Here is a 22532-nt window from a genome sequence, read left to right on the forward strand (position 1 = left end):
TGACTTGATCTGACCTGTTGAGTGGAAGTTTGCTGTTGAAAAATATTGCTTTAAAACTTGGCCAGCACCCGCAGCAGCAGCCGCAGCAGCAGACAAGAGCAGACACTTGAAGGCCTCAGTTGCAGAGAGTTGAGACCAAATCAAGGGAATCCATTGAATGGCTTTGCAGCAAGCAGTTGAGATAAGTACGAACTTCAGTTGCCAACAAACCGATGCAGATGCCCTGCTAAGCATAGCCCCGAGACATATCTATATATACAAGATGTTTCAGACAGCAGCAGCAGCAGCAACAGCAACAGCAGCAGCAGCAAAAGCAACAGCAGCAGCAGCAGCAGCAGCAACAGCAGCAACAGCAGCAGCAGCAGCAGCAGCAGCGCAGCTAGATTGTGGTTGCAGTTGGCCAGTTGGACACTGGGGAGGCATTGTAAGACGATTTGAACTTTTAAGTGATTGAATTGTTATCGGCGACATGAATTTGTTTGCCAATTTGACTGATGGCGCCCCGGGAACGGTACTATTGAATGCGATAATGGTGCACAGCGGATAAGTTAAGCGCAAACTGCTAACAAATTACGCCAGATCTGTGCTCAAGAGTCGTTTAAAGCAAAGTGTTGCAGGCCTTTGTTAGTTAAGGCTCTTCCTGCCAACTGAGTGCTTACTGTGTCTATCACCTGACAACGGAGAGAGAGAGAGAGAGTGAGAGAGAGAGAAAGGGGATTAAATCGTTGCAGGCGTTAGCAACAACACGTCACTTACTTGATGCCAAGTCACGGCTGCCAACTACTGCCTTAGCTGCGCTCTTTGCCACATCTGCCATATGGCATATGCCATATGCCACATGCAACATGCAATCATGTCAAGCTGCTGCTGCTACTTACGAGCCCGCATGCTTCTTGCTGCCAGCTTATGTGGAACTTACTGCGAGCCAAGCTGTCGACGACATTGAGTACTTCATAAATGTCATGCTCCAAGTGTTTGTGTGTGTGTGTCTGTGTGTCTGTGCAGGTGTCTGGCGTAGTTTAAGCCCAACCGGCGTCGCTCTGCCTGCCGCAGGCGTATTAAGTCAATGGGACATGGATTAATAGCACAGATTTGGGTGTGCTCTAGAACTATGTTATATTTAATGTTAATCTCAGTTAATACAAGATCGTGTCCTAGCATGAATACATATTAAATGTACGTTCTTTTTGTTCTTTTGTTAAAATATTAATCAATTGCGCCGAGTCTCAAACTCAGCTACAAATCGTCACCGTCATTCGGCAAGCAGGCATCTTCCATCTTGCGAATTTGTGCCCAGGACAATTTGGATACCTTCACCTCTGCGGTGGGTGCATAGCAGTATGGGCACTGGCGAAAGTCCATCAGAAAGTAATCCTGCACACAGAGTTTACAATATTTGACCATTAATTATGGCTCTCAGCCCAACTCAATAAAAGTCTATGTAAACATACCAATGGATGCTGCTTGCAGCGCTCGTTAATGCGCCCATGGAAATAATGATGGCAACGTCCGCATTCGAACGCCTGTTGGGGGCGATTGCAGATGCACGGATGCACCTCATACTTGTAATCGGCCGGCGGATCATATTTCAATTTCTTGTCAGACCCATTTTCCTTCTGCTCGCCTTTGTTGGTGTTCCTATCTTGGTTCTTATTGGCGTCATATTTGTAGTCGACGTTCTTGGTATTGTTGTTGTTGTTGAAGTTCTTGGTGTTGTAGTTGTTGTTGTTGTTATTGTTGATGTTCCTGGTGTTGTTGTTGTTATTTTTGTTCCAATATTCGTTCTTGCCCTTCTTGTTGTTCCCGTTGTTGGCATTGGTCCAGTTCCTATCGTTGTTATTGTAGTCGGGATTTCCGAATTCCCAGTTCATCTTGTCGGAAATTATTGCTTCTGTCAGCAGTTAACTGAAAAAAAAAAAAACCTAAAAACACTTCACATTTACATAAATTCAGTTTAACTTAAAAAGTCTTGAAGCTTCCACAAATAAACAGAGATGTATGCGCACACATACAAGCACACATGCCTGGCTATGCATTTATCTATGTGTGCATGCACTTTCCACTAATAAAAGTAGTTCCGAATTCGAAATTCATCTTTATTAGAATTATTACTGTCGTCAGCAGTTAACTGAAAAAAAAAGCCTAAAAGCACTTCACATTTCTATTTTGTATGACTTTCAAAACAAAGTCTTGAAGAAGATTCCACAAATAAACAGAGATGTATGCGTACACACATACATATGCCTTTATGTATGTGTACATGCACATGAATTGCACTTAAAAAAAAATAAAAATAAAAAAACTTCTATTCGAAAAAGTGACGAATTTTTAATGTCACAAATTCAATAGCTTACTGCACATATTGCGTATATATCAAATACAATTAGTGCTCAATATCAATTACCTTTCAAAGAAAACGAGTGCGTACGCAGAATATAACAAGCAAATTGTGGACAACTGCGTCGCGAAAATATTCAACTAAAGTCAGTGATGCGTAGCTTTGTCTGGCCATAAAAAAGCTAGATTAACGCCAGCCAAAGCAGCTGTCTGACCCACGCATTCCGCTAGAAGACTAAGCAACTATAGCTTTTTTATTGTATTACGGCTATAGATGCCAATAGGGAATCAGCTGAATTGGCAACACAATCACGCAAAAATATTTAAGTAACGGTGTTTAAGGGTGTTGTAAAATGCAAACCAAAACTAAAAGCAGCTCTGATATGCGCACACATATACATGTACATATATAGAAGAGGATACGCCCAAACATACAAACGCATACCGAAGTGTTATAAAAAAAAACCTTTCTATTTTGCTTACATACAAAATCAAATGTATTTATATATTTGTGGACTTCTTTGTTCTTATTGTTTACATATGAATGTCTTCTGCATACTGTTGGTCGTCAACGACATTAGGCTTACATTGGATCCCCCATTTGCAAGTCTTTAGCAGCGGCTCCACAGAAAGCGCAATAGCGGGCATCCATTAGATATGCAACCTGAAAATACGCAAGGTCATTTAATTTATATGTAAACATATTAAATATCCAGCTGCTTACTTCTGGATGCATCTGACAACGTTCCGCAATGCGACCCACGAAAGTTTTTTTGCAACTGGTGCAAAAAATTGAGCCGCGCTTTCGATTGCAAATACAGTTCTCGCAGCAATCCACCCTCGGCTCCTTGAGCACAGGAAATTTGGATGGGGATAGGTAAGAATATTTCTTCTCTTTATTGCTTCTCTGAACTTCCATTCTGCAGTCCTCTTCTCTTGCTGTTGCTGTTGTTTACTCGCTGAGCTTGCAATAGTTTTTGAATGAAGCCGATCGTGTGCGCTGCGTTTCATTATCGGCAGCCAGTGCTGTAAAATAAGCGGAGATCGACAGCAATATTGTGGATATTCCTCCATTTGTTTATAATTTTTATTGAAGAGCCTGCAAAGCCATGTGCTTATATTAATTTATAATTAAACTATATTAATGTTGTTTTAATGTAGAAACAATAAAATAATTTTATTTACTAGCCTGTATTAATAATTTAAATTAAAAAATAATTAATTCGATAAATTAGATAGTAATAATATTCAAATTTGATCCAATAATTCAATGAGATTTCTAACCTCTAACTTCAGCTACTTTAAAAGTGAGAAATACTACATTTTCGCTAATAGTTATTTTTTAATACAATTAAGAAATAATTTATATATATGAAAATCATAATTGTGTAAATGATCAATATACCTTTTAATACATTAACAGAGTATATATCTCATTCCTAAGTTTACAGAACTGGATCATAACCTAAATGTCTAGTATAGGTGTGTGTCTCTGCTAAAACAGCAATTGAGTTTAGCATGGACACGAACTCCGTGGCAGACTATGGTCGTCTCTTTCTAACACGTGTTGCATGCGCTGCCCAATATATACAAAATTTGTAATAGTCAGCGCCGCCGCAGCAATGTGAAATATACAATATGGCGGACCACCTTCAACCGGCTCGTTGGTCTAGGGGTATGATTCTCGCTTCGGGTGCGAGAGGTCCCGGGTTCAATTCCCGGACGAGCCCAAGTTGTTCAAAATAAATTTTTTGTTGTGGTTTCTTCAATTTCAATTTCCTAAATAATACTATGAAATAAACAAATAAAACAAAGAAAAGTATTCCGCTCTAAAACAAAACAAGTAGCTGCTCTTAACTGCAAAGATTATATCAGTTAGGTTTCATTTTTTTTGTTTTTTTTTTTCGTTTAAATTGTTGGAAATTTCTTGAGTAAGAGCAAAAATTGTGATATTTCGTTTTGTTTCTTTCTTGCGTCGCATTTTGGTTGCTATGCATAAATTTTTTGTTTGTTTTTTCTTCTTTTTTGTTTCTTGGTTTTACATACATAAGCAATTTGTAGTTTAGCATTCGTTTAGTTTTTAGCATTATGTGCTGGAAATACTTAGAACAATATGTTTATGTTTTTTTTTTTTTTTTTTTTTTCAATAATTAAGATTAAGATTTCTTGTTGTTGTAAGCGCTGCCGCGTTCTTGTCTGCATTTTGTATATTTGTAGTTGAATTGTAGTAATCGTAGTTGGATGTGTTTGTGTGTGTATGCTACATGCACTGGCACCAAGAGTGCCACACTTTGTGAGTGTGTGTCTATGAGTGAGTGTGGGTGGCGGAGTGATTTGTGAGAGCGAGATAAACAGTCTCTATAGATGCGCTGAGTTTGTGTCCTTGTCCATGTCTCTCACTCGTATTCCAAGACATTCTTATGATAGAATAATAAATAACTAAAAAAAAAGGGAGTATATTAATATTATGATTTATATAACCATTGCCAACTCACCCCTCGCTGTCGAGCACCTGCTTGAGCGATGCCATTGTTATCACATGATCATCGCACTTGACCCACGTGTCCTTCTGATGTCGCACGTAGGCCGTATAGTGTCCGGTATCGATGGTGCCCACGTGATTGACAACGGCATACAGGGAGAACCGAAAGTCCCCATAGGCATTGTTCTTCTCGGACATAAAGGGCGTCATATCGAACTCAACGGGAAACTGAATAAACGATGAGATTTTGCGATCGATCAGTGCCGAATGCTCGAAGCGCTTCAGGTGGAACGACACGACGCTGGGCAGAGTGCGCAGGCTGAACTGTTTGGTGGACTCCTGATACGATTTGCAGGTGGAGCATTTGATTTTGGCCGCCGAGCCGAGATGCTCGGCCCGTGTATAGCGCTCCAGGCAATCGATCAGCGTTTTCGGTGTGACGCCGCCATGCGATGTCGTCTCGCCGAGATCCAGTGAGATGTCCCAGAAGGGATCGAATGTGGTGGAAACGCCTTTGCATGCCTGGCACACGACGTCGCTCTGCAGCATGCCCGTAAAGATTTGATCGATGATGCAATTGCACTGGCCATAGGAATGCGTCGCAGTTGCATTGGCACTGGAGCTGGAATTGCCACCCGTGGCGCTCGAACTGTTGCTCTTGCTCTCGTGCTCCGACTTGGCCTTCACACAATGCCGATGCAGCACATCCAGCGTGGCGATAAAGAACTCATGCGCATCCTGCTGCTCATAGCCGGCCAGATGTTTCGCATGATTCCAAATTAAATGCAGCAAACGATGCAGCGACAATGGAGTACGTGAGCCCGAATAGAACTCCTGCAGAAGCAAACCCGAAGTTCAATCATTATATAAATTGGCTAAGGCGCATGCGCTTACCTGGAAGAGACGCGACACCTCGCATACCAAACACTTGTGTGAGGACTTGCCACAGTCGTGGCGATCCGACATGAAATAGTCGCTCAGCAGCGGCGTGTGTACCAGAGCCTAAGAAGAAGCGTTCAGATAAGATTAAAATTATATACGAAAAGATTGAGTAAACATGATGAATTTTAAATACCCTTACAGTCACCGAAACTTTATAAAGACGAAAGTAAATAGTAATTTAGTATCCCAGTTATATATATGATAATTGATATAGTATATATACATACATATATGTATATGCTGCTTATAATATATAATTAAACAAATTTTCACAATTTGGATATAGAAGTTATATACCTACTTATATCTAAAACTAATTTACAGTAATATTAAATTTAATCATCATTTTAAACTTAAACCTGATTGTTAACCTTCAAAATTGGCGCATTATCCTTTATTATAATCGATAAAATTTGTTTATTCAAAGAAACTACAATAATAAGCGATAACTTGTTGAATATTTAAAATAAATACCAATTGCATTAGTTGTTATCGCAATAATCGATTTTTTGTTTAAAAAAAATGCAATATTCAGCTGTTAGAGATGCGACTTCAAATATATAAACTTATTTGCAAATATTTGAGATGAGACTTTAAATATATACTTAATAAGATATATAAAATTACAATTTTGGGAAGACCTCGATATATAAACTTATTTCCAATACGATATTTTGTTATACCAAATGTAGTAATATATCATCTACCACCTCACCTGGACAATGCAGTTCATGAAGCAGGTAGCACCCAGATTGAGCAACCCTCGCAGCCCAATTGTCTGATTGGGTCGCACCAGACGCCGCCGTGCATTGGCTAGCAGCAGATTCGTCTCCTTGGGCGTCGGTATCCATGGTATCCAGCCGAGGCTCTTTTGCAGATCCTTTGCTTCTAGCTTGCGATTAATTATCGCGTACTCACGGCTGCGTGCATCGTATATGAAGTCACGACACGCATAACAGTAAAGCGTGCCGTGCGACAGCTCCAATGCGATATTGTGTTTCTTGGCCCTCAGATGGCTGGTGATGTGAGCGCCGCGACAGCCAAAGTAGATGCAATGCAGGCAGGCGTACAGCTGGATGCCATAGCTGCCGCACTCGAAGCAATTGCAGTGTATGGCCTATGGAGAAGGGGTTAGGGAGGGTTGGTTCTGCTACTGCGTGCTGCTGCTGTTGCTGCTGCTGCTCACCTTTTTCTCACGCGCATCCTTGTTGACGCAGGCAGCGAAGTAGGCATCGATAACACGAAAGGTATCGTAGCTGTGCTCCTTTACGTAGCTCTGATAGTGCCGGCAGCCCGTTTCCGACATGTCGTTAACGTTAGCGTCGCTGTCGCCGTCGACGTCGCTGCTGTCGCTGACGTTGACGTTGACGTCGGCTTTACCGTCGAGCTCAGCGGCAAGCTTTTGCACGGTGCGCAAGCAGACGGGCAGCGACAAATTCGCCGCATTCAGTGGACCCTTTGTTAGCTGTGCGCCTTCCACGCCCCCACCGACCCGCCCACCACTAACAACAACAGTTTCCTCAGCCGGACACCGGCCGGCAGCCGCCTCTGTGTTTGTTGCTGTTGTTGTCGCTGCTGCGGCCGCTGCCGCTGCCGCCGCCGCTGCTGCTCGAGTAAGTGTTGTTGGCGCTGTTGCTGTTGTTGGGAGTAAACGAACTTCAGGTACAACGTCGGCCGCTCCCCGGCCCAAAAACGCGTATGCGCGCTTGCTGTTGTTGTTGCTGGTGTTGTTATTGCCACTGCTGGCTCGACTGCCGGCGCCGCTGCTGCTACCGCTGCCGCTGCCACTGCTTAAAATGCTTGTCGTACTATCAACACTGTTCTCTTTTGTTTTCGTTCGTTTTGCAGACGGCTGTGGCACTGTGGTTTTATCACACTTGCGCTGTTTTCGTCGAATTTTGGCCACTTTTATGCTGAACACGGGACACGAATTGTGTAAAATAGGAACTTTGTCGTTTTGTGGCCTTTTGATCAGTTTTCTGCTTTTTTCAAAGACACTGATTTTGCACACACGCACACACACACACAAATGCCACAGCGCACACACGCACAAACACACACACACTCGCACACGCACAAGCACACATGCATGGGTAGCGGACACAAACATACGAAAAACGAAGCAGCGAGCAGAGAACAGCGCACACAGCTGAAGTCGACTCTTGTATTGTTGATATAATATCGATACCAAACGATGCTGTTTTTTTCCTCGCATACTTGCGGCGATGTTTTTCAGTACCGATAGATAGTGTGTGCAAATCATCGACAACAAAATTGCACATTTAATACAGTATTTAAAATAAAATATATATTTTTAAATAAAATGCAGTTTCTTTCATTATTTTCATATTAATGTAAGAGCTGACAGCTTCTGTTATCTTGGCGCTTAAATTGTGTTTAAGTATTTTTGTGGTATATAAATTCGTGTGGAATATATCTGTGTGGCCAAAGTAACATAGTGCTAAAATATATAAAAATACTGTCAGTTGAAAGGATTGATTTGTCTTTCAAACAATTTTATTTGTATACAATATTTGCAGAGTATAAATTGAAGCAATGGAAAAGTGCTGCCGCGTTTGCAGAGATAACACAAACAAATTAGTGGACATCTTTGACGAACATGCAGCGCTGGAGAACGAGCCCAGCCTGGCCGAAATGCTGGCCGACTGCACCAGCTGCGAGGTAAACAAAGATGATGCACTGCCTCAACAAATGTGCGAATCCTGCATTGCGGATGCACGCCATTTCTATGAATTCAAGCGTAAGTGCGAGGAGAGTCAACAGTATTTCTGGCAAATGCTCGACACGAACAATATGCAGCTGGCCGAATGGGCTGAGGATATGATCTCAGTGAAAATTGAAGAGCCGCAAATTGAGGATTTGACTGATGAAATGGACAAATGTGAGTACACAGATGTGCAGACCAAAGTCGAGGACACCTGGAACTCGGACATCTATTCGGCATGCCAGTTTAAAATCGAGTGTGATGTGATCTGTGAGACAAATAGCGAAAACTTTACCCTGGACGAGTCGGTACCCAGCAAGAACCCAACAAATTGCTGCTCCACCTGTGGCAAGGAATTCCTGAGCAAAAGGAAACTCATACAGCACGAGCGTTTTCATGCCCGCAAGCGTGAGCACAAGTGCCAGATGTGCCCCAAGGAGTTTGTCAATCCCGGCAATCTGGCGGACCACATCCGCGCCCATACGGGTGAGCGACCCTACAAATGTCCGCATTGCGTGAAAGCCTTCACCCAGCGCGGCCGGCTCAATGAACACATTCGGACACACACAGGCGAACGGCCCTTCAAGTGCCTGGAGTGCCCCAAGACCTTTGCCAATGCTGGCAATCTAACGGTACACAAGCGAATCCATACGGGAAAGCGCCCGTACAAGTGCAACCAGTGCCAGGCATCATATGTCCAGCCGGGTGCCCTGCAAAGGCATCGCCGGGTGCATCTAACCGACAAGCGGCCCTTCAAGTGTGTCATCTGCCTGATGCCATTCCTCAAGAGCTCCTATCTCAAGCGACACATGAACAGCCACACCGATGATCCGAACTTCCTGAAGGGTATGGGTGTGAATCTCAGTTGAATGTGAACAAATGTTGAAGCTCAAAAATATTTGTGCTATCGTTTATGGAAACCCTTTAAGAATTATTAAAGAAAATCAAAAAGAAGGATCTATATGTGAACTTATACAAAAGATTTGCAAAATCTTTAATATTTCAAAAAAAAAAAAATTTTTTTAAGAAATCTGAAATATCCTAGCTGGCATCTCACAGAAAATAAGAGAAAAATAAGATCTGAATGTGAACATATTTATAAATCAATTATATGATAAACATATTTCCCCATAATTCAACAAATCTAAAATATCTCCAAGCATTTGAGGACTAGAACAGAAAATTGTATGGAATTGTAAATTGTATATTTAAAAATCAATTATAACAAATAACTTGTGAATGTTCTTAATATCTGCATAAATGTTAAAACCTATTTTTATGAATCAACTAAGAGTTTACATTACATAAAGTTTCTACTCGAAGCTGAAGAAGCACACCATAAAAAATATGTTAATTAATCTATATTATTTCCAACAATTTTAAATATTTATGAATTGTCCAAAATCTTTTAACTACTCTTGAAGAAAATTTCTATACAATTTCTGATAAAAACAAAACAATTGTTAGGAATGACTAGCTTATAGTTTACATTTTTGGAAACACTAACAAATTGGAAAATTTTTAATAATGTATATCAATAATTTTAAGCAAATTTTAATAAAATTATTTTTGTAAAATTTTCTACAATATGAGATTAGCTAATCTTCTGAATTTTATCATTCCAAAAATTCGCTAAAATATGTGCAAAATATTGAGCACATTGTACTAATTTATATAAAAAAAAGTTTAATGTAAATTAAATTATTTGACAACTTTGAAATATGTTTAAGCAAGGTTTTTAGATTAGAAATCCAAAATATTTGTTATTTGTGTAACTGAGTGTATTTCACAAAATCTAGCTTAGGATCTTACGTATTATACATAAACATAAACATTTTAAATATTTTTTAAGTGTATGAACTCTATTAACCGTTGCTTTTATAGAGCTAATAGTATTTCATAAAATATGTAAAGTACGTAATTTGGTAAATCGACTTCAATCATCTTTCATATTTTAAATATTTCTTTAACATGCAAATATATTTATATAAAATAAACAAACAAAACACAGAATTCAAATTCTCAAAGAAATTTCCAACATTTGACTGATTCATAAACAGCTAATTTAAATTACAAATTTTAACTATTAAAAAAATGTATTCAAAGATTTACAAAATCTGAACAATATCCAAAAATTATGAACGCCTAAAGAAACCATAATTATAAAATACACTAAGTAGTTTAATCAACAATAATTTATACATATATACATTATTAGCTTAATTATTTATTGTATAGTCCGACGGTTGTCTGCAAATTGTGTGAACTAACAAAAATATATCTATTTATTTAAAAAATTATTTTTATTATATAATTATATATGTCTTTTGTCTTCCTTTAACGTTATGTGAAAAACTATATATTTTTCGATCTACCCTCGCATTAAGGTGTCGGCTATTTGTTCATATAAATGTGTTTATCTTATCTAAGAATTAGTTTAAGTGCATATCATAAAAACCGAAAATAAAGTATATTATATACAAAATATATTTCTTTAAAAGAAAATTCTTTGGGCATGTGAAAATCCAGGTGGATAACTACATTATTTTCGTCCGTAAATAAGCTAGAGCTTCCTGGGTCTAAATGAACAGAGATTAGATAGTTAGAGAAATATTAGCTTATATAAATAAACATATTACGTACAGTTTTAAACCAAGCGGTCGAAGGTTTAAACACCATCCGAGAGAAAAATGGCATTTGGGAACGTGGAGCTATTCCGTGCATATGCAAATGCTTCACGGAGATGAAAGGCGGAAAATGGAAGCCGTAGAGCGCGTCCGCTGTGCAAATGCCCTTCGACACGAAGAAGTTTTTCAAATGTTCCTCCATGAGGCTCACTAAAAAAACAAAATATAAATATATGAGTATAATTTATTACTGCGTTTTATCAGTGGTTTTATCTACCCATTTTTATGTGTGATTCGTTGAGCGTTTTTAGACTATCGTAATGTTCCTTTGGCACAATTAGGTAATGGTGTTGCGCTGCTGGTTTTATGTCTTTGAATATGGCAAAATCATCCGATTCCATTTCCAAAACTGTGTCAGTTTTGCCATTTGCAATATTGCAGAAGATGCATTCCTCAGCTTCCATTTCGCATGCCACACTAAATTTTGTAAATACTGCTGCAAACAGCTGCAACACTATCGGCATAAATATCGATGACATTGTAGTTTTTAATTTGTTAGCGATATTTAGCTATTGTATTGAAGTTGTTTTCATTTATCGATAGCTAGCCTACTCAGTTCTCTCAGTCTTCGCGCGCGAGCAGCAGTTGAAATTATTTATAAAACGTGCAATAAAATATGCGTATAAAATAAACTCTGCGTGTTCGCGAGAGTGAATATTAATTATTTTTTTTTTTAATGCAGTGTGTAAAAGCTATAAAACAATGAGGAAACGCTCAAATTAGAAAAATATAATGTAAGCGAACGCGAAGCAAAAGAAACGTGAAAATAGTGAGCTAACTGTAAAAGAAATGTTCTATTGTAATTATATGTAATACGCAAAGCTTGATGGATTTTTTCTTAAAGTTATTTAACAATATGGAAAATAATTTTGTGTGTGTTTTTCTGTAGATCACCTCGTGTCCAAACAACACCCTGTATATTTTCCACTATAGCTGGTCAGCTTGCAACAGCTGAGCGCTAAAGCTACTCTCTTGCTCTCTCTCTCTCTCTATCTCTGATTTGCTGTGTGTCGCTCTGCGCTTTTGGCCTTTTTTCTAAGCCGCTTAAGCAGCAGCTGCGCTGCGCTGCTTTCGCACTGAGTCAGGTTTTTCGTTTTGTTTTTGTTTTTGTAGCTCGCTGCCAGCGCGCTTGCTTGGCCGCTCGCTTTAGCCGCCCGTTGTTTTGCCTCACAGTCTGAGTTTGGTACGTAGCGCGTTCGTAACTCGCGCGTTTTTATTCATCGGCCTCGATTGCCGTCTCTGCGTTCTTGTTAATATTAGTTGATTTCGAAGAGTTTCGTCGACGACGGTTGCTGCGTACTTTGCGGCTAATTATCAAATTAAACCAAGTGAAAAATGAGCAAAACTCAAAATCAAGCGGAATAATTGATAATATACATATTTAGCATATATGTAAGCAAAGTGATAACGGTTTATTTAATTAGCATAAATAATGTGCTTAAATTGGAGTTTTGGAATTTCGATTGAATGCTTGAAAGAGAGCGAAGAGCGAATACATATAGATGGCGGAATTATTGGAATTTGCTATGCATTAGATAAACTTTAAAAAGCATTCAGCTATAAAATATATATTTTAACAAGGAAGCGGTTTTGCCAAATTTAAGTTAATAATCAAATATTAAAATCGTAATGCATGATAAACTAATAAAATGATATGGTTAATTTAAATAAACGATAAAGAAAGAGATTATTAATAAATGACTAGTACTCAATAAATTGAACAATAAATTGATCATACTAATAATAATAAAATTAAAAAATAAAATAATATAAAATAATAATTTAAAAAAAAAAAAATTAAATGGAAATTTTAAAAAAAAAAAAAAAAAAAAAAAAAAAAAAAAAAACTAAATTTACTTTTCATATCAAACAAATATCAAATTTGTAAAAAAAATTAACAGATTTTTAACATTTGTAAAAGAATTAATAAAACCTATTTTAATTATAAAAAATATATTTAATATTGATGTGTTTCATATATATATATATATATTTTTTTTTTTTAAATTCAGAATAGAGTAGTAGTTTTCAAAAATTAAAAAAAAAAAAAATTATAAATGTAAGATTTATAAATTTTTATTTTTTATAAAAAACATTCTTTATATATAAATAATATAATATTATTGTTTAAAAAAAGAAATGTAAGCTTACAAAAATGATAAGATAAAGTAATTAAATCAATGTTTTATAAATATAAATTATCTATCAATCAGTCAAATGAAATAAAAAGAAACAAGATTTCAGAGCTGTAAAATATATGTATGAAAAATATTTTGCAGTTATTTAACAGATATTTGAAAATTGTGTGGCATGATCACTTGGCCCCGCCCCTTGGCGCACACATGCTCCACGCAGCCAAACCAGCCATAGATATATATTCGTATACGCCTTTATAGACATACAGCAGCCCCAATCAACATTAGTTTCTTCAGCTCTGGCTAACCAAAATTGCCAACTTCCTGTTAAGTCGTGTGTCTGTCTGTCTGTCCGTCTGTCTGTCTGTCGAATGTCGAGTGAGGCGCCGAGTCATTAGCTCCTCGTCATGCCCACTCAAAGTACCGCTATGCTAGCCGGCTATTCGATGTATCTCTCTCCATATATCTTTAGACACAAAGAGCAAAGAGAGAGGGGGGGGAGGGGGCCGAGACGGGCATGACTGAGGCTAGACTGGGCACAGGTCTTGCAGATCCCGGCTGCTGTAGCCCCTTCACTTTTTTCATTTTTTTTTATTTAGCGAAAAAAAAGTTGGCGCAGCAAGTGCATTTCGCATTTCGCATTCCTCTGGCCGAAAGTCTGCTGCGCGGAGTTTTGCATCTCTGCGTCTGCGTCTGCGTCGCTTAACTGTAAATTGAGGCATGCTAGTGTGCCCACTCGCTGCCGCGCTCCTCTCTCTCTCGCTTGCTCGCTCTTCTCGTCTCCCGCTCCCCTTCGCTTGTTGCATTTCTTTTGTCGTCAAGTTCAATGTGCGTTGACAATTTTCCATTTGTAAATGGGCTGGCAACGGTTTTTCACTTTGATTTGTTTTTATTTTCCGTTGCGTACTTTCACACACACACACACACACACACACGCTGCGCAATATGCATTGTATTTGGGCAGCTGTGCGTGTATTTTAATTTATTTTAAATCGATCGGCAATACAAATTAATGAATATATATAGATACACATACATATATCTATATGTATATCAGCTAATTTATCTGCGTTTCATTCAACCCGGAACTTGGCTGCTTAATGCTAAAGATTCATCTTCAATTGTCGCTAGATGCTAGACAAAAAAAGGAGAAGAAGAAGAAGATGAAGAAGAAAGAAAAGTAGAAGAAAAACCAAGGAAAAATCATGTGGCAAATCATGAATCGTTTTATTTTTGTGCATTGTGAAAGCGCAAGTTGTTGTAATTTTTACACTTTTACCGCGGCTCACATGCCTACAGACACATAACAGCATAAGATACACGGCTAGGCATAGATACAAAGATACATTGGATGGCTGGCGTAAGCATCTTTTCACTATTACCAACGCAGTTTGTCGTGTTAAAGCCGCCTAATTGAAAGTCTTGACTTATGACTCGAGCTTTAAGTGTGTGTGCGTGTGTGTGGAAAATGAATTTTCCAGCATAGCTCGTTGCAAAGTACGTGTGCTGCAAATTAAAGTGAAATTTAATATGCAGTCAATAAATTATATATAAATTATACTCATATAAATGCTGGCAAATTCCAAGATTTCCATCTTCGGCTCTATCTTTCTAACAATCTAGATCCTAACTATCAAATTTCATTCAGTGTGTTTGTGTACAAACTAAAAAGCAAATTTGTCATTTAATAAATTTTCAACAAATACAAAAATAAAAGATAAATAAATAAAATAAAATAAATAAATCAAAACAATAAACAACAAAATTTTGTTTATAAATTATCAAAAGGTGCATTCGCATCTATTTGATTTTCATTGTGAATGTGAAAGTGGTGAAAAATCACGGCTATATTTTCCATTAGAAGAAGAAGCGACAGCGCAAAGCACAACGCAGAAGGCAAACAGCGAACGAGCAAGAAAGATAAAGGTAAAGCAAATCACAAAAATAATAGATTATAAATAATTGAAATGTACATACATATACATATATTATGAATGTATATATATATGTATATAATTTGTAAGTCAAACGAAAGCTTCAACTGTTTAGATTCTGATCTCAAATATTATATATATACATATATATATTTATAAATATTTTTTTATTTGTATACTGACAGCATCGATCGCTCTACACACTGAGCTCATCTTGTCTTCCATGATCAGTGCGCGAAACTTGTTCGAGTCGCTCTCAAATGGGTAAATGACTCATTTTGACCACTTTGCGTTAACTGTTTCTAACGTTCTTAACGTGTTTTGTTTACCTTTTTCGTTGCTTTTTATTTTCAATTTTTTCATTTACTGTTTTATTTTTGCATAATTTTGTTTTGCAGTTTTGGCTAGCTGCGAGTTTTGTACAAAAGACACGTTCCGTGATATGGGGGCTTTATATTTATGTGGGTTGTTTCCGATTCTGTTTATTTTAGATACCCTGTTAAGCTAGGTAATTGGTGTGATAAGCCAAAAGCGTTGTGAAGAACACGATTTACTGTTATTAAATCTGAATTGACTCATCTTAATGAAATCATTTAATCATTTAATATACATTTTTGTGGTTTCATTTGCTTCAACATACTCTATAAGCCTAGCAGCTAGTGTTACTTGTTTCTATATTTATGTAGCTCACATTTTACACAGTTCCCATAGCTCGTCTTACATTTATATGGTATTTTTGTTTAGAATTCTTCACCTATTTATTTCCTTGCGTTGTACATATCATATTAATGCCGATATTGATTATAATTTTTTTTCAGCTATATAGTCTAGATGTGTCATGTTTCAAAATCGATTAACTCTGTGTTATTTATAGTGTAACACTATCAATACTTTCAATATTCTGTGTGTACTACATACCCTGTAAGATTAACACTTCAGGCAATACAAATCGTTTACTATTTGATTCTGTGTACTTTAGATACCCTATGATTTTATTTTTGAGGTCCATTAAGGTACACTGGCTGTTAGTTAATATCTTTATATATTAATCATTTATCTTTGGCATTTGCTTATTGGGGAATAACTCTCCGTTTCATCAATATATTTTCTTTTATATTTAGCTGTAGTACATTAATTTGCATTAATTTCTACAAGTAATTATTTTCTTCTAAAGGGCAAAAGCATAATGCTAATTTGGTTTATAAGCATTCCAAGTTTAGCTTCACAAACCATAAACACACTGAACTGTATGTTACTCAATATTTTCTATCGTTCTTTATCTTCATCTCTCTTCTCTTCATCTTCATCTTCATCTTCATCTCCTACAGGGTATCTCTTTGCCTGTCATTCTTTTCGTACTTTGTACACATGCTTTGCAGAAGTAGCTTTCGCTTAAGTCAAGTCAAGACCATAAGCTTATTTGAACTATATTTGCAAATCATTTAATTGTATTTAGGAAGTGCTTTATAAGCTCCTACAGGGTAGCCCTTCGTTCAGCACTCCTCCTACTCCAATATTTATTTTACTTTCCACTTGGCTGCACATCTTTTACGCAACTTGTCAGCGCTCAATGTCAAGGTTGTAGTCGCATTTTTAATATTTGTTTATACACAAATACAGACAAACACATATACACAACACACACACACTTTCAGGCATATACATACATGTCCCGGCTTTTGGCTTGTACTGTGTGGTGGTGAGTAGGCCCGTCTGGCTGCCTAACTGGCTTATTATTGCGGCCGCTAATTGCGGCTCAACACTTCTCGAGTGGAACGCCCCGAACGTTGTTTTGGCATTTTGCAATTGCTTCATTTTGGTTAAGTGTTGCGGCCAATTAATTGACGCTCACGCCTTAATGGCAAAAATTTAAACAGATCAAGATAATCAGCGGAGAAAATGGCGCATTCCTCTAGGGCATTAGCCGGACAACAAATGAATGTAAATTTTTAATAATTATGAAAAGATGAGTTACAGTAGGTAGAGTTGAATAGCTTATAAAGATTTAGCTTTCAGAGATTTTGGGTATATAAAAATGAAGATTATAGAGTTTGTTAATGGAGTATGGAACTGTTACTAAAAAGAGATGTACGCAAAGACTATATGAAGTGATAAAACCCTAAAGAGAATATTGAATACTGATAAGAGAAGTAGGGTTATCAATAGATAAGATCCTAGTATACCTAGTATAGTTCGCAGATATCGTATATATCGTGACTTAAAGTTGTGAGATCAAGCTCAGTCTAACTGCCTACAAATGAATGAAGATATACTTATATTGCTTAAAGAAAAAACTAAGTATAGATCGAGTACATCAAGATCTATTGAAGCTGATAAGCATATATTAATATACATATTAACTGTTCAGAGATAGATTGTATGCTTCAAAGTTCAAGTAGATCTTCTTTCATCACTAGTCCCTGATTGCCTTGATTGTATATACAATGTTTAACTCTTTTCATCACGACTCCACGATTGCCTGAAGATCATTTTCAAAATCAAGCCCACATTCTTCAACTTGCTGCTACTCTCATCTATTATCAAATAATACCGTATCGTCTGTCTATCACATATGACCCTGAGCTATGCCTAAAATCTCAATTATCATTAAAAATTAACGCGTTTTTTTCGGAGCTATTATTAGGCATTGATAATTGTGTCGTCTGTTGATGAAAAACGCATTCATCACTTCTTCGTCAGCTTTTAACGCATTATTGAACAAATATTAATTATTAACTCATTAGGGCGAAAAAGCATCTCAAATCTATCAATTTGATTTTTCTTGAGCCGCAGGTCACGCATGTTTTTCTTCTTATTCTTCTTCATCATCTTCTTCTTATTCTATTAGTACCGTTTCGAGATGTTCTTGTGAACCGTTAAAAATTTCACCTAGAGCGCAAAAGCGAGCCAAACCCGTCTCTCGTTTTGGAAACTATCATAAATTTGACTTTTTAATGACAAAGAAACATTTTTTATGCGTTTTTTATGTGTGAAAATGAAGCAGAAAGCACAAAAGAGAGCGCAAAGCCAAAGTAAACAGTCAAAAGGGTCAGGAACTACTAGAAACAATAGCCACCAAGAATGCCGACAATGGCATACTCTATAGATGATATACGACCTGAGTGAAGTCGTGTGAACTGCAATGAAAACTACTTGTGTACGGGGCAAATGAAACTGATTTCAGTTAGTTGACTTTTTAAAAGCGATTTCAATTGTTACTTTTACGTCTTAAAATTTATTTAGCTTTTATTGTTAGGAAATCAGAAGAGTCTGGAACTTAGAGCTAGATCAAAAAGCTTGTTTAATGAAAGTTTATTCAAAAGAAAATTTTCTTAAATTATTTTTATATGTCAAAGGCTTCTATTTTCATTTTCTTAATTTCCATATTCACCCTTTTTTTTTTACAAATGTTAAAAGGTTATTTATAAAAAAATAAATTAAATAAATATTTATAAAAAATAAAAAATTATTCTTATCTAGAAAAATATTCAATTTAATTTAATTAATTTAATTTAATTTAACTTTATAAATTACTTTTAGACATCTGAAAATGTATAAGCAAAACCAGTTTGAGGGCTAGATGACATATCTTTATTTATTAAACTGATATTTAAATAGTATGAAATTTAATCTTACTATTGCCTAGAAAATTTTCGCAAATGCTAAAATAATTTACTTGAATGGCCATATATATGTAAAAGACATAGACTTCCTTAAATTTGTAAATATTTTAAGTATTTATTAAACATATTATGTTATATACTTTTTATATAGTTTAAATCCTCTAAAACCATTTTACATATTTAGATATATGAAAGGAAACAAAAATAAAACTTAAAATTAACATATAGACAACTAACTGTCTTTAGATATTTGTAAACATATTTTTAAGTGAAGAATATATTTATTCTCCATTTTTAGCCCATCAATATTTGCATATAGTCAACAAATACTTTACTTGCTTAGACATGTTTACTACTTATTTTTAAAATAACATTACTCTTCAGTAAGGGTATATGAAAAGACGACATTAGATAGATTAGTTAGAAAGCCAAAGTACTACGAAGCAGAAGAGTAAATGAGCAGGAGGAAAGCAGCTGGTATAAAATGTATAAAGGTATAAAGTTAATATAATACGTAATTATAAACGGCTGCGGGCTACATACTGACTGAATGCCATTCAGTGGTTAAGGTCTCTGGCACAAGTAGTTAGTTAGAGTACGCGTTCTACGAGTTAGTCTCTCGGATCATGACATGGAGAAATGCGCGGATGGCAGCGTGTAAATAATAGCCAAAGGGGTGAAGAAAACCAAAACCAAAGCCAAAAGCAAAAGCAAAAGCCAAGCGAACTACTGTTGGACAACAAGTGTAGAGCCCATCCGCAGGCCACAAAAGAAAAGCCGTACTGGACTACTGTGCGGCGGGGTCAATGAACTTGGCGCCACAGCAAAAAGACAACAACAACACAAAGCCTTAGATTGATGATGTTCTCGAATTGTGTCATATTTCTTTAGAGTGGCACAAATATTGTCAGAGATTGTCACAAGTTAATTATTTACAGCAGTAGAAAAAGAAATAGTTTGTTTAACTAATTTAGTTGTTTAGCTCTGTTATAAAAATTATTTATGCGAATTGTCAGTTGAGACAACAGTTTTATGGACTTTAAGTGTTAGCAGCTAAAGCAAAGATTTATATTTAGAATTAATATTTTTATATATGTATATAAGAGTTAGTTTTTTATTTATATAATTTATTTTTTTAATAGTGAGTTAAGGGGTTTGAAAATAATTTCTATATTTAATTAATAAGAATAAGAATATAATATCTTCTTCTTCTTTTTATATTATTGTATACTCCATGTTAAACTCTGCCACAATGCAAATATTTATTATTTAGTCTTACTATTCGATTTTTATTATTTAGTATTCTATTTGGACCTAAAAGTAATGTTATTTTGCCTACGTTGTTTTCACCGCGTTTTGATGACATAAATATTTTATTATTATTTTTTTTTTTTTTTATTTATTTTTATTATATACAATTTTATAATTGATCTTGATTTTTATTGATTTATTTGCTTTAATTTTTTTTATTTAATGTATTTTTTATATGTATTTTCGTAAAACTAAAATAATTTATTTTTTAACTATTTGTATATGACCGATTATACTATAATTTTATTAATTATATATTTTGTAGTTTTAATGAAAATATAATTAATTATTTTTATGTGTTTTCATATAGAAAGGTGCGCTATATTGTTATTTCTACTCAGTTCTTTTCATTCAATTTGTGTCTGAGTTAAATAAATTGCTAGATAAGTTATATATATATTACTTATACATATATACATTTGGTATATATATATTAGATATTACTTTGCTGCTTTGTAGCACGATCTTTCGAATAAGCTTTGCTAAGACAAAAGATTTTTGATGAAAATTGAGATTAGGCTTGGCTCTCGCTTAGGTGGATAAATATTTTGACTTAAGGCTTGGTTCATGATAATATATAGGTTGAATGCTTACACTGGAAATAAAAAAGCAATATATTAAAAAAAAACATACATATAGATCTTAATATATTCCATATAGTATATATAGTATTTATGAGCAAAGCTATAAATACTCATATTCAAAGTATATTTATATTTCATTCATCTATAGTTACGACGCCTTTCCTAAATATTCAGGTTGACTCCATACATGCGAATCTCCAATAATTGGCAAATATCTTCGTTTTTTTCCAGTTTTTTAATAGCTTTGCTGCATTTAGCAAACGTGTGTTGTAATCAATTGAAGCACTACTTAGACAGACGAAAACACTTTTGAAAAAAGCCAAGAGCGTATGCAAAAAATGTTTTTTGTTTTTGTTGGTTTCGATTTGGGGGCTTTGGGCAAACTCGTTGCAATTGGCTAAAAACGGTGTTAATAACGCAAAAACAGTTGCGTTTAAAGCATATGCCGTTTTGTTGCTGCTGTGGCATGGAGACCATGCAGCGGGCTGTGCAATCAGCTTTAAACGGCAAACTGCAACTTCAGTCGGCAACCGGCAAAAGCAACAACAACAACAACAAGATAAGGCGACCGCCTGTTGGCCGCTTGTCTAACTATTTTAACCCAGTTTTGCGCTATGGCCACATTCTTGTAGGAGCGCAAACCATAAACAAGTTTCAGTCAAGCAAAAACAATAACAACAACAACAAGAAATAACTCACTGCTGCCAGCAACAGCAACAACAAATGCAACATCAACAGCAGCAAACAAAATGTGTGCAAATTGAAATTGCAGCTAAAGAAAAGGCCAATTGCAAGTGCGCAACAAGCTGAAAAGCCAAAAATCGAAATAGACAAGTAAGAGTGTTACAGACGATAGCGCAGGAGTATCAAATACCCTGTAAAAATAATATAGGAATAGTAAGACATATAAAATAATAATATAGTTTATGCAGCTGAAAGCTTTTGAGGCAAAAGAAATTTAGGCGGAAGCGAATCACTGTAAGATGCATTGTGAACATAATATATATAGGAATTACAAAATAGACGATAAACTTATTTTTACGGGGTATATTTTGTACTTTGTACATACATATATAATAAGTGGTGTCTCTATAACAATACGAGAGTAAAAGATACGTTTTATAATATGAGTAGGAGCTATGAGGAAATAAATTATAAAAAAATATATATATAAATATTATATATTTTTCCAAAAAGATGCTAGACGAAAAGAAAGAGAGAGACGTCCAATGAAGATTTATAGAAGTTATATATTTCATAAAATAAAACGAATACCTTGTATACGTCACATAAAAACGAAAAATTAAAAAAATATATATATTAAATTTTAACATGTGAAATAAAATTATGGTACACAGGCTGATCAAACGGTTTTATAACAAAAGCGTGTGCTAGCCGGGGCTACAAGACTCAAACTTGCTTTGTAAACACAGTTATATCACCTAACAAATAAATAAAGTGTATAAGAAATTCTAGAAATTTGATAACTAAAGTCAACATGGCAATGCAATACTTGGAAATAATATATAATAAATACATATATAAATAGGAAATAAGTAACCAAACTGTTTTACTCGTTCCATACTCGATTTCACAAATTTATTTATTTATTACTAGTTGTCCCGGCGAACCTCGTACCGCCTAACAGTCTCTATATATATATAAAACAAAGTAGAGTTTGTTACAAAACTTATAATTCGAGATCTGCTGCACCAATTTTCATGGTTTTTGATTTGTTGGATTTGTCTCTGCCCCGAATTGGAAACGGGCAT

At 35.8% G+C, this 22532-nt stretch overlaps 5 protein-coding genes and 1 non-coding gene across 8 annotated transcripts; 2 read left to right on the forward strand and 4 right to left on the reverse strand.

Annotated features, from left to right (window-relative positions):
• Window positions 1–1074: 1074 nt before the first annotated feature.
• On the reverse strand, window positions 1075–2494 carry LOC116804369 (uncharacterized protein CG13380-like). 3 transcript variants are annotated; one of them, XM_032731516.2, is made up of 3 exons: window positions 2405–2494; window positions 1452–1905; window positions 1075–1374 (listed from the first exon to the last, which is right to left on the reverse strand). In XM_032731516.2, the coding sequence occupies exons 2-3, from the start codon at window positions 1869–1871 to the stop codon at window positions 1237–1239; spliced, it is 558 nt and encodes a 185-aa protein (XP_032587407.1). In that variant the 5' UTR covers window positions 1872–1905; window positions 2405–2494; the 3' UTR covers window positions 1075–1236. The 3 variants fall into 3 exon arrangements, with proteins under 3 accessions (XP_032587407.1, XP_043865478.1, XP_043865479.1); XM_044009543.1 differs by having other exon boundaries at window positions 1452–1922; window positions 2405–2477; XM_044009544.1 differs by having other exon boundaries at window positions 1452–1918; window positions 2404–2477.
• A 293-nt stretch (window positions 2495–2787) lies between these two features.
• Window positions 2788–3374, reverse strand: LOC26527428 (uncharacterized protein CG13380). The gene is made up of 2 exons (XM_015162653.3): window positions 3062–3374; window positions 2788–3001 (listed from the first exon to the last, which is right to left on the reverse strand). Exons 1-2 carry the CDS (start codon window positions 3254–3256, stop codon window positions 2921–2923), a joined length of 276 nt encoding a protein of 91 aa, XP_015018139.1. The 5' UTR covers window positions 3257–3374; the 3' UTR covers window positions 2788–2920.
• Window positions 3375–3995: 621 nt separating this feature from the next.
• Trnap-cgg lies at window positions 3996–4067 on the forward strand. Its single transcript has one exon. It is a non-coding gene; the product is annotated as a tRNA-Pro (tRNA).
• A 324-nt stretch (window positions 4068–4391) lies between these two features.
• On the reverse strand, window positions 4392–7938 carry LOC6582946 (ubiquitin carboxyl-terminal hydrolase nonstop). Its single transcript, XM_002008591.4, has 5 exons — window positions 6948–7938; window positions 6477–6878; window positions 5714–5821; window positions 4833–5653; window positions 4392–4776 (listed from the first exon to the last, which is right to left on the reverse strand). The coding sequence occupies exons 1-5, from the start codon at window positions 7869–7871 to the stop codon at window positions 4734–4736; spliced, it is 2298 nt and encodes a 765-aa protein (XP_002008627.3). The 5' UTR covers window positions 7872–7938; the 3' UTR covers window positions 4392–4733.
• Window positions 7939–8239: 301 nt separating this feature from the next.
• On the forward strand, window positions 8240–10499 carry LOC6582947 (zinc finger protein 502). Its single transcript, XM_002008592.4, has one exon. The coding sequence runs from the start codon at window positions 8318–8320 to the stop codon at window positions 9353–9355; it is 1038 nt and encodes a 345-aa protein (XP_002008628.1). The 5' UTR covers window positions 8240–8317; the 3' UTR covers window positions 9356–10499.
• A 269-nt stretch (window positions 10500–10768) lies between these two features.
• Window positions 10769–11705, reverse strand: LOC6582948 (histidine triad nucleotide-binding protein 3). Its single transcript, XM_002008593.4, has 3 exons — window positions 11391–11705; window positions 11130–11323; window positions 10769–11065 (listed from the first exon to the last, which is right to left on the reverse strand). The coding sequence occupies exons 1-3, from the start codon at window positions 11650–11652 to the stop codon at window positions 11024–11026; spliced, it is 498 nt and encodes a 165-aa protein (XP_002008629.2). The 5' UTR covers window positions 11653–11705; the 3' UTR covers window positions 10769–11023.
• Between the last annotated feature and the right edge of the window lie 10827 nt (window positions 11706–22532).

This window comes from Drosophila mojavensis, unplaced genomic scaffold, assembly GCF_018153725.1.
Source record: "Drosophila mojavensis isolate 15081-1352.22 unplaced genomic scaffold, ASM1815372v1 contig_74, whole genome shotgun sequence".
NCBI classification, from domain to species: domain Eukaryota; kingdom Metazoa; phylum Arthropoda; class Insecta; order Diptera; family Drosophilidae; genus Drosophila; species Drosophila mojavensis.